This window comes from Bombus bifarius, unplaced genomic scaffold (assembly GCF_011952205.1).
Source record: "Bombus bifarius isolate JDL3187 unplaced genomic scaffold, Bbif_JDL3187 scf7180000009125, whole genome shotgun sequence".
Classification (NCBI taxonomy): domain Eukaryota; kingdom Metazoa; phylum Arthropoda; class Insecta; order Hymenoptera; family Apidae; genus Bombus; species Bombus bifarius.
Genome location: NW_022884914.1, coordinates 770,430 through 787,437, shown reverse-complemented (window position 1 = coordinate 787,437; position 17,008 = coordinate 770,430). Strand labels below are relative to the sequence as shown.

The window sequence follows — 17,008 nt, the reverse complement described above, 5'->3', positions numbered from 1 at the left end:
AATACGCACGTAAAAAGCTTTTTATGGCGTATACTCGTGGTACATAAGTAAGATTTATGGCTCGTCTGACAATGGACATGGACAGACGGACACGGAAAATTCCTTTTCGAAAAAACAATTACGATACCTTCCGAATGCCTCAAAATCTATCATTGTCTTTACTTTTTGGTGCTTTTTGAGACAACGTGACGCATCAGTATCGGAAGAGAGTGGGTGTACTTCGAAAACTTGCTGGAATTTCAATTACAGTAGAAGGCTTTGTGTCGAGATAGTATTCGCATAATTCGATCGTGTTTAATTTAGGGCGAATAAATGGAATGAAAGGTATTTCAGTAGTAGGAAACGCGAAAATTAATTTATATTTAATGCGTCGGTACTACTAAATACTTACCGATAATATTGCCACGGTAGCGCATCACGTTATAATTAAAGGGTCATAAAAACAAGAATAAAATAGTGAAACATTAGATTTCATATCAAAAAAAAAAAAAAAAAAACTATAGCTCGTAGTGAATCGCCCGAAAGCGTAACGTACGTTCTCCAGCGTTGTTCGATTCGAGAATTCAAATTAAATTAAATATTTACGAGCAAAACCGACATGTATTTTTTGCAGAGTTAATTTGGAAACATTTACGGCATTATTTACTTATTTATTTTCTCCGATTGTACACCAGTCATATTCCATCAACGTTATTCTTTAATCTAACATTTGAACGCAGCATCGACCTTCCCGCCTCCGACCTCAATTCCGTTAAATACCGTTCTCACTGCACTTCTATCTGAACATTTTCAAGTTTCTGTCAATTTGGCTGTGTTTATTCTCAACTGAACGAAGAAACCCTTTTAGCTTGAATGATATTTACGCTCGTTCCGCGAATCGTTTCAAATAAACGCGTAAGATAGAGGAATATTTTTTTAAACGTCCACTTCTGTTGATTCAATTATCCACGTCCTTTCGTGCGATAAGAAATGAAAAGAAGATGCGAGAAGTTTAATAGAAAATAGATACATGTCAATACAAATTCATTACACACATTGCAATATAAATTTCTAAGAAAACGAATCTGAGAAGAAATAATTTTTTTTTAAATACAATACCAAATCGTAATTATTTTAACTGATAATTGAAGCACATAACAAATGGCGATTACTATCGAACTTTGGCTTAAAAATTCATGTTACTCGACATCTTTGAACAAACCATTGATTCATTAACTTCGGTATTCTGATAGTTCGAATCTACTAATGAGAACAATTCGAAGGCCTAGAACTTCGATCTTCATTATCGCGACATTCCACGATATTTATCAAACAGTTTGAAGACCATTAACGGTTGAAGTCCACATTGATCACGATTAATCGTGAAACACATGCCAAACTACACAGACTTCTATAACGAAACATCGATTTACGGAAATTTAGTATTAAGGCATACACATTAGAACGCGCAATTTTATTTTAGTACCGCGTAACATTGAAACCTGCAATTAGAAAGATACTACAATCGCAATATAAATTTCTATGTTGAATTTTCTTGATCATTTTAGATTTTAGGTTTTTACGGTGATTAGATAACATAGTTATGGTACTTTGGGTTCTCGTCGCGTTTTTATCAGTACATTACGCTTTGTTCCGACATTTTGCGAATATTCTAAATTCACTTCTTCAGGGTAGACCTGAAAATGAAGCGCAAAGTACTAATAAAGCCAAGATTGAAACCCGAAGAGTCACGAATATGCTCTTTAATTATCATACTCATAAAAGTATGAATTTGCAGAAATATTCGCAATGTAAATACGACAGTACACGATAACTACGTTAGAATTCACCTTTCAATATGTAGTTTCGAGTAGTCGATTCAGCCGTGAACAGAAAATAAACAAGACACGAGGGAGAAGCAGCTCGATGGCTTTGAGCTGCCACTATCTTCCACCAGGATCGTAGACAACAAGCGCTTTCAACGAAAAGAAAAGTACGTTGTTTCCTCGAGAATTGTGTAAAAGCACTAAAAGACCGATGGAACGTTAAACGCTTCCCTGAAAGATATATGGAATAAAGAGATCGTTCTCTGTGATTTCGGAAGTGTTTGTTTGCGAGAAACAGCTCAGCCCTTTGGCATTGAAAATTTCCCCTTTCGAATGTTGACGAACTTCCAGCTGACTTTCTGCTTTCAAACCCGGTATAACTAATTAGACCAATTTATCTTAATCAAGCTACGCTCGAATTACTTTCCAAACGAATTACTGTTTTGTTTGAGACGAAACTCGTATTGAGCTTAAGCTTCTACGATTTTGCGTAGCATTCGAAGAATTTTGATGTGCAAGCAACACTGAGAATAAGTCAATTTTTGTTCCCACGAATTCCCGGTAATTTCTCATTTTATTTTTTTATATTTTATTTAATATATTTATAACATAAACGTCATTTAGTAATAGCGTTTTAATTCTCACGGAAGAACGATTTCAACTTTTGATTATTTTTCAACTTACAAGTCTATTTTCTAATAGGAATTTACTTACCGATCTTTATGTTACGTAGGTAGCGTTATTTTTATATTAATATAATAAGTATATTAATTTTGCAGTTTCAATCTTAGGAGATTAATTTTACTTTTCAAACACTACCATTATCAATTTAAGATAATTATCAACTGATAATCACGATTGTATAGTTTTTTTTTATTTATTTATTATTATCCATGTTTTCCGGCTTTGGAAGACTTCCGGTTAGCCATTATATTGAACTAAAGAGTAGACGTAACTTGATCTTAAACCTAACTTGATTTAATTTAAAACTTATAGTCATGATTACGAGCGACAGATGTAAAAATTCTCGAAACATCTATTCAAGTGCACTATGAAGAAATTTTTATATAATGGGTGTAAAAAATTGACGATGAATATAGTAGAAAGCTACTTACCATCCAAAAGAGGGTTTCGTTCGCGAAATTACTGTACTGGTCTATCGTCGACAAAACGCTAAATATGAGGCACACCAATACCACCATGAACCTGGAAAAAAGTAATTTCGATTAACAATTTCATTATTTTGCGCTCGTTATTTACCAATGAGTTGATTAAAGGATTCCTTCCGAGTTGTCGAACCGTTTAATACTATGAATTTTAAGATTATTTATTGATGTAACGCGGTAACTCTCTTAAATTACCATTCCAATAATAAATGTAATAAAATTTATACGTTGAAAGTTTAGCACAGGACTGCGACAATATTATCGAAGTATCTTTACGAATATCTTTTAGTTTGTTTGGAAAATGTAGAGAAAGAATTGTTCGGTACAAGGTTTATACGCAAAGTTTATAAGGTCTAACAAGTCATGAGGTTTGGCGGAGTGAAGTCTAGTAGTTAGAGAGATACGGTTCCTGTTGAAATTTCCGAGAGATGTTCTACTTGCTATTCGACGTCCTCTGACATTCTGGTTACTGTTTGACTTATTACGACCATCTGATTTCTACTGCTAATTTCAACTTTAAACGGAAACTAACATCGCTACGCTACCAACTTTACAACTACAATCGCAAGAGCAAGATACAAACGATACGATATTTTCAGACTTCGTGTATTCGTGACTTTAGCATTGTCGAGGGAGATTTTTCGTTCAACAATGAACGTAACAGTGTAATAGTATCAGCTACGATTCGCTCAATTTACAAACAGATAAACAAATCACAGTTTTTAGATGAAATATGTAGTCCGATTTTGAATAGAATTCTATGTTCCAAATATTTGTACGCTCTTAATCTCAATGAAATTATATAATAAGAATCCAATGGTTTTTCTAACGGATAGCTTTGTACGCAAATATCTTGTTGATCTCGAAAGGATTAAATAGGTTTATCTCGTACAATTAAACGATTGAAATAAAAACGTTCATCGTTGGCTTCCACTTTGTTATACAGACTCGAATTAAATAATAAAAAAAAGACTTTGCTATACTTATCACTTTCAGATACATTTCGTTCTAGAGCTCTTACATAAAATTTTTAATTTATTTCCTGTTATACGTATATAACATTATTATATTATAATAAAAATATATTATTATATTATATAACATTGTGTCAGGGAAACAAGGAATGAAATTTTTACTTCGACGTCACATACTACGAAAGCACTTAAATTTGTTAGTTTAAAATTTTATATAAAGATCCTCATGATTTATAACTGCTCATTTTCTGCATCGGAAAAGATCTATCCATCTTACTACATGGATATATTGGGAACGATGAAACAATAGATGATACGCCCGATTTATAATTGCGTCCTGCATTTTATCACGAATCATTGTCATTGAAAATTCATGAGACGCCAAACGCGTTACTTACGTCGCCGCATACATTATCAGTCAATAACAGCCGGGTCATGGAAGAAAGGACTTATTTATAAACGAACCAATTCATATGCATGCATTACGTATCGATTCTAACCGTTTTATCATCGAGACATTTAGACAGCCGCCGAACTGGGACGTCCGCTATACCTTTATCCAAGTTTTGCAATTCATACGGTCTTCCGGCGAAAAGACACTTATAACGATATGCTATTTTTAGCAAAAACCTAGTTACTATTATATTATAATCCGTCGTTGAAAACAGCTCTCTAAAGTAGTAAGCTGCGCGTATCAATCAGTCGCGAGAGTCGCTGCACATCCTTAAAAGGTTCGTTTGATTAGAATAAACCACGCTTTATACAATATCATATTTATTTATTAACATGTAGGGAATAAATATTTCTTGGAATAAACATATTTATTTAAGCCGATTATCAGGCAATTACAATGAAATAAATAATCTTTGATCGTTAAGAATTTCAAACAATAAGACAATCGGGATTAAGTTGGGATTAAGTAAGCAGAACTTCTCAAACTTGCTACATGTATTGAATAAGTCCGATAAATTCGAAATTTGTTAGTTTAATAGGTCAAGTGGGTGCAATAAACTAAGATCGCTTAATTCATTAAACCTATGGTGGCAATTATTCAATATTTCAAATAAATGAAACATATTCACAGAGCGATATCCAATCTATGGATCTAACGTTATTAAATAAATGGAAAAATAATAGGTGGTACTATTGAGGTGAATATTAAACTTGTTGGTTTGTTTCATAAAGAGACGAGTGATAAAATTGTAATAGTCAATTATATTAAAATCACTGCAGGTACAAGTACAGAATTAGTGTATTTTTTTTTATTTGGTAGAATTTTTACAATCGATTCTCATTGAGAATTATAAGTAAATTATTTTGGCGTGATACTGTAACTTGGATTATAAATGTTTATAGTATGTTTGATTCTAGTTGAATCTAATGCTTAGATCTAAAGGGTAATGTCTTTTTAGTCTGCGAAACTGATCCGTCGTGTCAATTAATTGGGTAACTAATAGATTTTGGTAGTTATTAACTTTTATATTATATCTGTTACTGAATTTGGATATTTCTTCTTTAACTGTGGGTACTACTATTCAACTCTCTAACCGTTCGCTATTCGACTAACTATTCGACTATACGACTGTCCTAGAGAGCACGTTCGTTTATTTGTATCGACAGGTGTTATTATAAAAAGTTCAATTGTAAACTCCGGTTGACGATTACAAATAACGGCAATAATATTTTGTCCGAAGTTCGTTTACTTTAAGACCTTGCAAACCTAAATAACGTTGGTATTCCAAGGCACAATAATACGAGTCTCTCCCGATTCAAATGTTCCGTTGACTCATGTGGCGCTACACTATTATGAGATTAAAGAAAAAATTGCGGGTCGTCAAAAATTAATTAACGATACAGTATCTAAATAAAACTATCACTAAGATTTCCTAACCCTGTTCTTTCAAAAATCGACTATCTTTTCGTATCTTGTAGTAATCTTGTACTCAACTTACTAATCGCGTAATTAATCGACTCCCAAAGTTAGTTAAATATATGTATAAGGCTTGTAGTATAGGTTATACGACCTCAAGATAGCCACACTATCCGAACTAGCTTCTCTTCTCTAAATTATAGTAATTAACTCGACGGCACGTGATCCTTTCGACTCACGATATGCCCGTCTCGTGTGCATACGATTACTTTATACCGCAATATCTCCGAAAAATTTATTTAAAACTTTCAGACGATTCTTTTATCATCTTCTTTTCCTAACAACGGAAATCCAAACTAAAAAAATTCTACTGGCTCATTGGCAGACGCTTCAACTTAAACATGCAGAGTAAAATAATGCTATATAAAGCCATATTAAAATCTGTTTGGGCCTATGGATCCAACTATGGGGAACAACGAGTAATTCCAATATAGAAATTCTCCAACGATTCCAATCGAAATCTCTAAGATCCTTAATAGATGCGCCTTGGTATGTTACCAACGAAACAATACATCGCGATCTTAAGATAGCCACAGTTAAAGAAGAAATATCCAAATTCAGTAACAGATATAATATAGGAGTTAACAACCACCAAAACCCATTAGTTACGCAATTACTTGACACGACGGATCAGTTTCACAGACTAAAAAGACATTACCCTTTAGATCTAAGCATCAGATTCAACTAGAATCAAACATACTATAAACTCTTATAATCCAAGTTACAGTACCACGCCAAAATAATTTACTTATAATTCTTAATAAGAATTGATTGTAAAAAATCTACCAAATAAAAAAAAATTTTTCTTTTCCTATGTTTCTCTTAGAAAAATATACAGAAAAAAATCTCGTATAATATTTTTCTTTCACGTTTTTTTCCCATCATCGAAAATGAGTGAGATAGTTAAGGTGGTCAAATTGAAACGAGACACCGTATACTTACGGTTGAAATACATGCTCAGTACGAATAATTGAATCCGTAGAGATTTGAAAGGAACAATGAGGACCGTAATTGCAATGCAGTGATAAATTACTGGCTGAATTATACTCGTTTAGGTCACGAATGCACACATTATTAAATCGATTCGCGCAACCAGAATCGTCGTTTCGCGTGTTCGGACATTTTCAGATGGCCAGAAAAATATTTATTAAACGTGTCGATGAGAATACAATTTTTAGGTTGCGCAAATCGCTTTTCTACACATTGATACATACATAGATTTCGCGATTTCGAGACCTCAAGATCCATCGTCTTTTTCTGGATTGGATTGCACGAATTTCCTTCTCTGTGAATTCCATCTTCATCTTCTCGCGAACTTATTACAGAAAACAATCTTTTTTTTTTTGAGAATTTCACGGACAGATCACGTCAAGTTGCAGCTTCGCAATTCGATTAGATGTTCCATTATATCTCTCTATCTTTGAAGCAAACTTACGTGACTTACTTGAATCTCGTACCGTTGTTAAGTAAACCACTAAACAGCCTCCCATTCAACTGGAACCAGCGCTAAACGCGCGTTACACGACGACCTATCATTCATCGTGATCTTCTTTTTCTCAGATTTCATCGAATTTCAGTTGGTTACAAAAGTCAGTTACAGAAGTTTCCTAAAATTGAACTTCTATGTACAAGCAAGCATTTGATGTAACACAGGTAGCGGATCGATCTCGCGATATTTCCAAGAAATTCACTTTGTATTCCCTGTGTCACGCAAACGATGAAAATTTCCAAAGCGACTCAACAAATTTTTCCGTGATTATACACAGGCTCGAATGAACTCCAAAGCAATTTAATTTATGTCGGTGGTTCGTATCAGCACGCGAAGACAATCTACGAAGCGATGCGGAATAACAAACGAAGCAAACGCGATAGAATATGCACGAGCACGATATGTAGGGCGATATTTAACAGTTGGAAATGCAGATACCTCGAAATTTCACAACTTGGCTGGACTACTTTGATTCGATTTAAGGCTAATCTCGCGTATCACCGTCGACCTTATCGTAGCGACTTACTGTCGACGTTGGTTTAAGATTCTCCGGTGAGGAGAATGCGACGACGGTTAGATGGGAATGTCGTGAGCGGAGAACGAATTCGAAGTTTGCAAACTTTACGACGTTGATAAATTTTCCAAGCTTATGGAATTTCGAAGAATTTTCCATAACAACCCTATGCGACAACGTTCTATAAAACTGTTCGTAATACATCTTTCTTTTTTTACAAAAAATTTGATATTTCAGAAGAACATAATAAGTTTCATCGTCGATTCTGCACAACAACGTCTTATTCAGTTATTCCATAAATTTTGTCTCTTTTTTATTTAAAGTTTAATGTGAAATTACAGAAGAACATTGTCACTTCGTCAGTTCAGTCATCAACGTATTTTTACAAAGTTTTTGTTATGTTCTATTAACGAATAGTTTCCATGCCATACACACAAGGTATGCCAACTAGAGAAAAACTCGTTAAAGCCGATTTGTTTCGACCGATGTAAAAAGTATTGAAAGGATTAATAAAAGTGATGAATGTACAATGAGAGATTGTAAATTATTCATTCACGAAAAAGTAACGTAATCTATTATTTCACCTGCAACAACCTCGTACAAAATCCTCTAAATTCTCCGCAATTTTCTACCAAATAATAAACCCTGCAACTTTCAACGATACGCTATTGAGGTACAATAGAAAAAAAAGAACACGGCGCCGTATAACACCGTAGAAATGAAAAAAAGGGAGCCGAACGTGGACAATTATCATAGTAGGTCGATGAAGGTGACCCGCAAAGCGAAGGTAGCCTAAGGGGTGTGTAAGATCGAAATTATAGTCGGCCGACACGCCATCTTAAAGCGTGTTCCAAAGCGAGCCGACTTCGTTAACGCGCCGTTCGTCGTTACTTAACGAGCTATCGCTTGCTAATAAATTACTTGCACAAGCGGATGAATCCACCGCAACGTTTACCAAAGCCTTCGGATTTCCTACCGTAATACCCGCGAAATCATCTCGGCGTTTATTCCATCGTAAACGTCGAATGGGAAACGCTATCTGCCCGTGGAGATGTCGGCCGCATTTCAATTCGCATCTCTGGCCGTATGTACCCGCAGCCGTTGATTATCGTCACTGTTTTCTCGTTTCGCTTGTACACACGATGAATTAATAACAACGTTTAAATGAAACAGATCTCGCTAGTTTGAATCTCAGGAAGTAGTGGCTGGAAATAAAGAATTTCGTGCTTTCGGATAATAACGTGAAAATTGATTTTGTATTACGAACGAAGTGAAACTTCTAATCTCTTACGGTCTTTGATGATGGAGCTTTAATTAAGTTCGTGTTCTTGTTTATATTTAAAATAAAAAAAAATATATAAATCTTTTCTAAATCGACATCCAAAAGTTATTCTGTTTATTATTGTCCGTAGTAAATTCACTATTGTTTGCATTCAATCGGGGAAAAGATAACTTTTATTAAAAAACCGATCGTGCGACCAGTTCGATAGAAATAGATATATTAAAATATACCTTTGAAAATATAAAATATATTAAAAATATTAAGTGTCGTTATAATGTATATAAAGTATAAGGAAGGTATAAAAGGACTGTGTACTTTTAGTTCTATGCTCTATTTCGTTTCTTTACATTTAATTATCATAAAGTCGAGTTTTAGCTTTAAAATGTAAAAATCGGTAAAATAATATTTTATTTTACATGGTTGAAATGTTTTCTTTCATCGTATATCGCGGAACAGCCCATACAGTTAGTGTGTTCACGACGTGGTCGACGTCGATAGGCTCTTCATCGTGGAGGATAGTCGAGGAGTGCTCGAGAATTTATCCCTTGTTGGTCGACCAGCTCTATCAAGTGGTCTGCGAGCAACGTGTCACGAACGACGTTCCTCTTGTTTCTGTATCACCAAAGAGGATTTACGATTGTTTACCCTCTTTTGACGTTCACTTCCCCAGTTTTTATCTCAAGTTTCGAAAATTCGGAACTATGCACGTGTCACGCTAAGAACGTGAACGAATCTCAGCAACTTTAACCACATAAAAAAAAACCATAAAAAAGAATACAGTGACAAACATTATGGGTTACCATTGCTATTTACGATCATTTTTTTCGATTGTAACACAATCCAGATCCAAAAAGTGTAATATTTAACACCATCTTTTCAAACAATATTATTTACGAATGTTATAATTCGTTTGAATAGACGTAACTTTTTATAGGAATTATCGTTGCAATAAGCAATCCCTCTAAAAGGATTTGATTGAAATCTGTAATTTCCCTTTGTAAACTGAATTATTGATTCTAGACGAATCAATATTTCCTACTAATTGCAACATTCCGTGTATAGTTAGAAGAATCAATGGGAAAAATTGGACGCGTGGTTAAGCATAGTGAGAAAGCATCGTGTAAATCGTAACCAGTTACATCGGACCGGTTGAATCATATTCGTCGAATTAATTTCGGAATATCGGTTAAACTGCGTTCGAGTGTTACTCATATACAAGCGCGATCCATTCATTGATTGTTTCTCTCGTAGTTAACCGCAATCCAAATCACAATGGTATTCTAGTGTTATCGACGTTTATCCTGGGGATTGACGGGTAGGACGAAATTTTGCGATTAAAATCACTTGTATAACCGCTATTATCACTTAGCTGGGTATCGTTATGATTAACTTTGTAAAACAATCATGGTTTAGGTATTAGAAATTAGGTAGAAAGACAAGTGTAAAATAATATAGCAAGCAAAATAGACATTGACTCTACTTAAATATTTCTACATACATCGACGTATGATGTTGATATTTAAATAATTGTTGTTCTTAACATAATTTGAATCTATTTCGTGGAAAGACTTCTGGTTAGTTATTAATATTCAAATCCTCGATTTCATTAATGCAATACATCGTAAAGTATAGTTTGCTTATGAATGCGACAGAGTGGTGTAGAAAGATCAATAATAATACCTATCCAGACGTACAAGATTTATTATGCTAGAAGTTGACACGAATGCATACTTAGTTCGCATAGGTTACGAGCCAATTTTCCAGTAAATCAAGCGTTTCGTAAGAAAATGTTTTATACGGTACACTTCCTAATCTTCCTAATTTTTGAAAAAAAAATTTATATTTCGACAAGCATTTATAAATAAGCAGAATTATAAATAGAGATTTAAAATTTATTCGTACAGATAGAAAGTAATTATACGCTTAATACGCTCCCAATACAATTTAATATAATTAATAACAAAAAGTGTAAAAATATTATGCTGTAAACGAACGGTGCGTAGAAGACTTCAAACAAACATCAACTATGTACGATATCAAACAATCATTGAATTCATATCAAGTACAATAAATACGGGCGACCAACATCTGAATTGTATGTCCGCACGCAAACAGAATATATCCATGAAATTTATAAATACATGTATCAAATTGTAATTTCAATCATATTATCTCCGTATTTCGATATCGATGATAATCTCCTTAGTGGATCATAAACATATTACATTCTCTTAAACAGAAATATACGAAGACTCTCGAAAAGCTTCCAATACCAATCACAATCGCGATTAATTGAAAAAATTATAATCTTCTCGATATACACAGTACATCGTTTATTTGTTCTAAATTAAAATCTAAAAGATTTGTCGGATCATTTCTTCGAGCTAATAATCCTCAACGTTCGAAAAAACATTTTCTCGATTCCGTAACTATTCTGTATATTCCATGCGTGTATTATATTAAAAAAAATACCAATTAACAATATCACACTACCTTTCTTTCACATATCACCTACCAAATTATCTTCTTCGTCCATTCTTTCCATTGCAATCGTAAATCTCTGACAAGATCAACGTTTAGGCGAATATGACACTTAATTTATTTCGACTTTCCGAAAAATTTTCGAGCGGAACTCGAGATGTTGGACGCGGATCGATTCGTTTGCCGAGCGAATATATTTTTCTATTTTACGAGCGCAGGCGACCGACCGTTAAAAAATTTAACGATGCTCGTGTAAAAGATTGAAATACGAGAAAATTCATGCCACGCTCAACACAGAAAGATCGCGCGCATGTATCGTCAAGCATGATTTCCGGGCTAAAAATAACAAGCGGCACGCAAATAGCTAGCCTATGCATTGCACCTAATAAGTAATGCTGCTATTTATGCGGCGACAAAGTAGGCCGAAACGTTAGGGTCGTTCCTATTTATTAAACGACGATGTTTCTTCTCCGACCATGAGAGATTATCGTTAGTGGTACTGCAGCGAAAAAGGTCGCAAGAAATCACGATTTTTTGTCTAATGGATATATGAAGTATCTTCTTAAAATTGGTTAAACAGGAAATTTCTTGATATTTTGTACCTTGAAAAATGCTAATATACGTGAAGTGTATGCGTGATTCTAGCTGAATCTAATGCTTAAATCTGAAGGGTATTGTCTTTTTAGTCTACGGATCTGATCCTAGTGTCAAGTAATTGGGTAACTTTTCTTTTTTTTGCACGTGGAGAAATCCTCATGGACACTCCGTTGCTGTTAATAATCGGTAACAGCAGAGTAGTGTCGGACTCCTACCAACTGAAACTCCACGATGACCATCCTACGCGTATGACAGGAGTGCTCCAGGAGTGCTCCAGGAACCTCTTATGAATTATCTTCTGTTGCACCCCTTTCCCGTGTCCTCTTGTTCGAGCCAGTCCTAATAATTCTCTGTCTGTTTAATTTGGCGTTAGCAATCCCCTCTTCTAGTCGTGGTCCGTTGGGACGACGATGAAGCGGCTCTAGGCTGCCTGACTGCCATCCCCTTCCATCGTCTTATTCTACAAGGGTGAGAGTTTTTCTTTCTCTCCCTTTCTGCTCGCTCCTTTGCGAACATAACTCGCTCGCAGAAGAGGCGGACAGCCTCGTATTTCTGTGGCCAGCTCAACATCGCTTCTGTAATCGCCAAGGAGATTAATCTTTCGCCTATGGGTATAGCGGGACAGCTCCCACGCCGGACAAAGCTCGTGCTGCGCTGTGTCCCTGCCCTCCCCGCAGTGGTAACAGATGTTCATCGTCTCCCGACCGATTTTCCTCAGGTACTCGCCGAACACGCCGTGTCCCGTGAGCACCTGGGTCATCCTGTAGGTGAGCGGGAGGCCGCGGCGGCTTCTCCATGTCTCCCAGTTTGGCAGGACCACCTCCGCCCTCAATGTTCGCCTCCCTCGTTGATCAGCTGGGATCGCCACTGGTCCCACGCGTCCTCCTCGGCGGTTCCTAGGTCGTTTGGGGCCGCCTGCTCGGTCGAGTCCTCTCCCGGTTCCCATACTCTCATGCGGAAGTAATTGGGTAACTAATGTGTTTTGGTGGTTGTTAACTCCTATATTATATCTGTTACTGAATTTGGATATTTCTTCTTTAACTGTGGGTATCTTAAGGTCGCGATGTATTGTTTCGTTGGTAACATACCAAGGTGCATCTATTAAGGATTTTAGAGTTTCTTATTGGAATCGTTGGACAATTTCTATATTGGAATTACTCGCTGTTCCCCATAATTGGATCCCATGGGTCCAAACAGGTCAGAAATATTGGCTTTATGTTTTCTGAATATCGAATTATTAACAACTCATAGCGAACATATTAATGCAATAACTTGGATATACTCTCTGTAAAATTGTTCGATTAGAAATCTGTCGATTCTTAATTCTTTTGCATATCTTCGTAGGAAATAACCTGCATACACTGTATCATCTGATTTGTTTAAATAGATACATATCCGACAATTTCACACATATCAATTTTATTCTTACACTTTTCGAAAGTCTTGGAATATTAAGAATTCGTTTCAACTCGAATTCAACTCATATTCAATTGGAAATTCGAAAACTTGTCGGAGACACAGTAAAGCTTACAACATACGTATGATGCGGAAATTTAAGGTACAACTTTACGAGTATTCCGAATATTATCCATGTTACATCGGCCTTTTTAAAAATTTCGCCACTGCAACGAGCCAGTTTTACGAAACGGACGAAAAAGCTTGCTGCCTTGAAATATTGGAGAAGTAAATATATAAAAATATGCAGCAAATGTACCAAGCAGAGTCTAGACGCAGAATTATAATTTTCTTTTGCTGCTGCAATCCGAATTTTGATAAAAATATAAAGAACTATAATATTCTGTTAATGTACATTTCTTGTAATTACGTTGGAAATTTCCTTTCTTTTAATATCAAAAAATTTGTTAAGCAAAACGACGCGATGTCTACGGCAGAATTAAAATCGTTTTACTAAGAAACTATTAAAACCATCGTTTCATGCATCCCCTGAAGACACTCTCGATTATACGCGAGCCACACAATGCGAGTCAATTTCCTTTGTTCGACGAAGGAACGATGAATATTCGTCTCCAATTTCGCATCGATTGTAGGAAAACGTGCGTGTGTAACAATGGTGCAACCAGTGACAAGTATTCGTTCGGATAAGACAAATAGATATTGCAAATAAAGTTTCTGTTAACGTTGGAAAACAGATTATGATTAAAAATATTTGCACTGCTGGTAATGGAATTTATGATAGCTACTGTATATTGTAATGAGAATATAATTTACGATGTTTACTGAGATTCGTGGACAGTCGTACCATCAAGTGTCGTACTACGAGCTTTCTAATTATTTCAAAATGAATGAATTATATAATTCACTAATAAGAAACTTGGAACAATGATCACGTTGGAGGTCGTGACAATTCTAGGTAAGATAATTCATTTTAAAACAAGAGATATAAATCGTGAAATTTATTAAATAGAATACATGTGGAAGCTATAAATAATTATTAATTTCATTGTTACATGCTTCAAACGTATTAATTTAACAGATTTCTCTTAGATTGACTCTACTCTGTTAACCAGGAAAGAGGAGTTTCTGTGCTAATCGAAGGGTATTACATATTTTTACGTATTAATTTTTTAACTTCCACTGCCTCTTTACTCCTTAAAATAAATTTCCCTCTTAGTTGTTTCAACGCGAAACCATGAAACAATTCAAATAATTTAACATCCTGAAAATTCATTATATAATTTACAAACCTAGGACTCTCAGTGCTTAATACTGAAAATGTAGAGAAATTATGCAACGTATTTCTTATGCGTCTGATGACCAACAAATTATTCAACTCAATGAAATATTGCACAGTAGAAAATAATTTATCACTAATATATTTTCGCTGTCCATTCAGCTAAAATAATTAAAATCAGGCCGTTAATTCTTCTTCGTACTGACTATTACCAAATAAATTAAAGCAAATAATTTTCAATCTAAAGCAACAAGCCATGTTTTAATATCACTGTATCAACTATTATATCTACTATCATATTTAACTAGCGGTCTATACGGAATTCAAATCTCTTGAATGTTAAGTATTCTGAACTGGAAAATTTCTTATAGGCAACACGCAACGCGATGACTATCACCACGAATATAATATTTATTTCCATTTTGCATATTCTACAGGATACAATTAACTATAGCAGTGTATGATTAAGCTGTTACTTCGGATTTCTATTATGTAAAATTGTACGAAGCAAATAGAAATTAAATCTTCTTTATCGTTTGCGACAAATGATCATCGCAACCATTAGCTCGATTAATTGATGTCTCGAACAGAAAGAAGAACCGTCTGAGCTCGGTCGACGATCATTGCGAAGTGTGAAACGATTTATAACTCGTGCTGAAACGTTCGGCAAACAATTCAACTGATATAAGACAAATAGTCCTGTGATAGTTTTCACGACAAAATGATAAATATTTGTACAGCTAGTTGCACTTCGATTAATATCATTGAACCATAATTTTTCTTCTGGACAAGGAGACCATGATCACGGATAAGAAACAGATTAGGCCTGTGGTCTCATGAAATTTCGTATTGTACGACCTGAAATCCCAATTTTCCACATTTTTCTCAAATATTATCGAAATCAAATATTAAGTATTTATTCTCGTGACACTTAATCTTCGTGACAATTTAATTATTGGGATGGTAATGTACAATAGTAGTATTTCAGAAGATGGAAGAACTCGGAATTTACTTCTTTTCTACCTGCAATTCTAGTTTCTACAACTTTCTGTTACTTCCTTTCCTTTATACTAACCTCCAACTTTCACAGAATAGTTTCATGAATGAAATCAGTTTACACGCGTAGCCAAATGAAACTATTTGAAACGAATCTTTCTATTGACTTCTGAAAACATCCATAATTCTCGTGCCAAGAAGACGGATGCACATGAGCTAATGATAAAATAAAATGAATCACGCGCCCGCTCAAATGAGTCATGAATGCGTGAAATTTATCAATTATGGTATTGATGGTATCCCCCTGGGGGTAGTCATCCACATGTTATTTAGCAATTAAGTTAGAAAAATTTACCAAATGTCCAGCTGGACAAATTGTAAAGTACAAATTAAATAATAAAAAAAAATTTAACAATTATTAATTTCTAACGCGTCGTCCAAGAGTTCGGTATGTGATGTTCCGTTGAACTTTACGAGGAAATCGGTTCGATTGAACCACTTAGAACATCCGTCGAGCGAACTTATAACCGAAATCGGTATTGATGTTTCGCGAAGCTTGCAATTATGATAAAAGGTATCTAAACAACAATACACGGGGAAACCAGATAAATTATGCGGTTAGAACGATGTTCGCGCCGAACGAAAAACGGATTCACGCTTGCGGAAATGAATGGCGCGTTCGAAGAGTGACAGTGGATGCGTGGAGAGCAAAATGAAACACGCTTCCGTGATAATTTCCGATCGTGCCGTTTCGCATCGTGAAAAGTGCGATAGTGCAGTGTATTATCGCGAAATCAACACAGATCCGGTCAAATCTTTCGCACACGCAAACCGAGAAAAATAAAGAGAGAGAGAGAGAGAGAGAGAGGAAACGAAGCGAGGATCGATCAAAAGAAAAAGGAAGCGCAGGTGGATAGAAACAAAAGAATGGAACAACGAGGGAAAGTGACACGAACGCAAGCTCATTAAAAAGCGCCGAGGAGAATCGTTTCGCTGCAACAGGAAATTAACGAGAAACGATAAGAACAACCGTTCGATGCCGGTCTCGTGGTACGCGATAAAAAAACGAGGAAGAGGGAAAA

At 35.3% G+C, this 17,008-nt stretch overlaps 1 protein-coding gene across 4 annotated transcripts in view; it reads right to left on the bottom strand.

The window, feature by feature from the left end:
- The window catches only part of LOC117213605 (potassium voltage-gated channel subfamily KQT member 1), a 69,632-nt gene that overhangs the window by 33,640 nt on the left and 18,984 nt on the right, over positions 1-17,008 (bottom strand). For all 4 annotated transcript variants that reach the window (XM_033459089.1, XM_033459090.1, XM_033459092.1 and 1 more), the window contains exon 3: positions 2,921-3,011. In XM_033459089.1, coding sequence (XP_033314980.1) covers positions 2,921-3,011 — 91 coding nt within the window. The remainder of the gene's footprint in view (positions 1-2,920; positions 3,012-17,008) is intronic.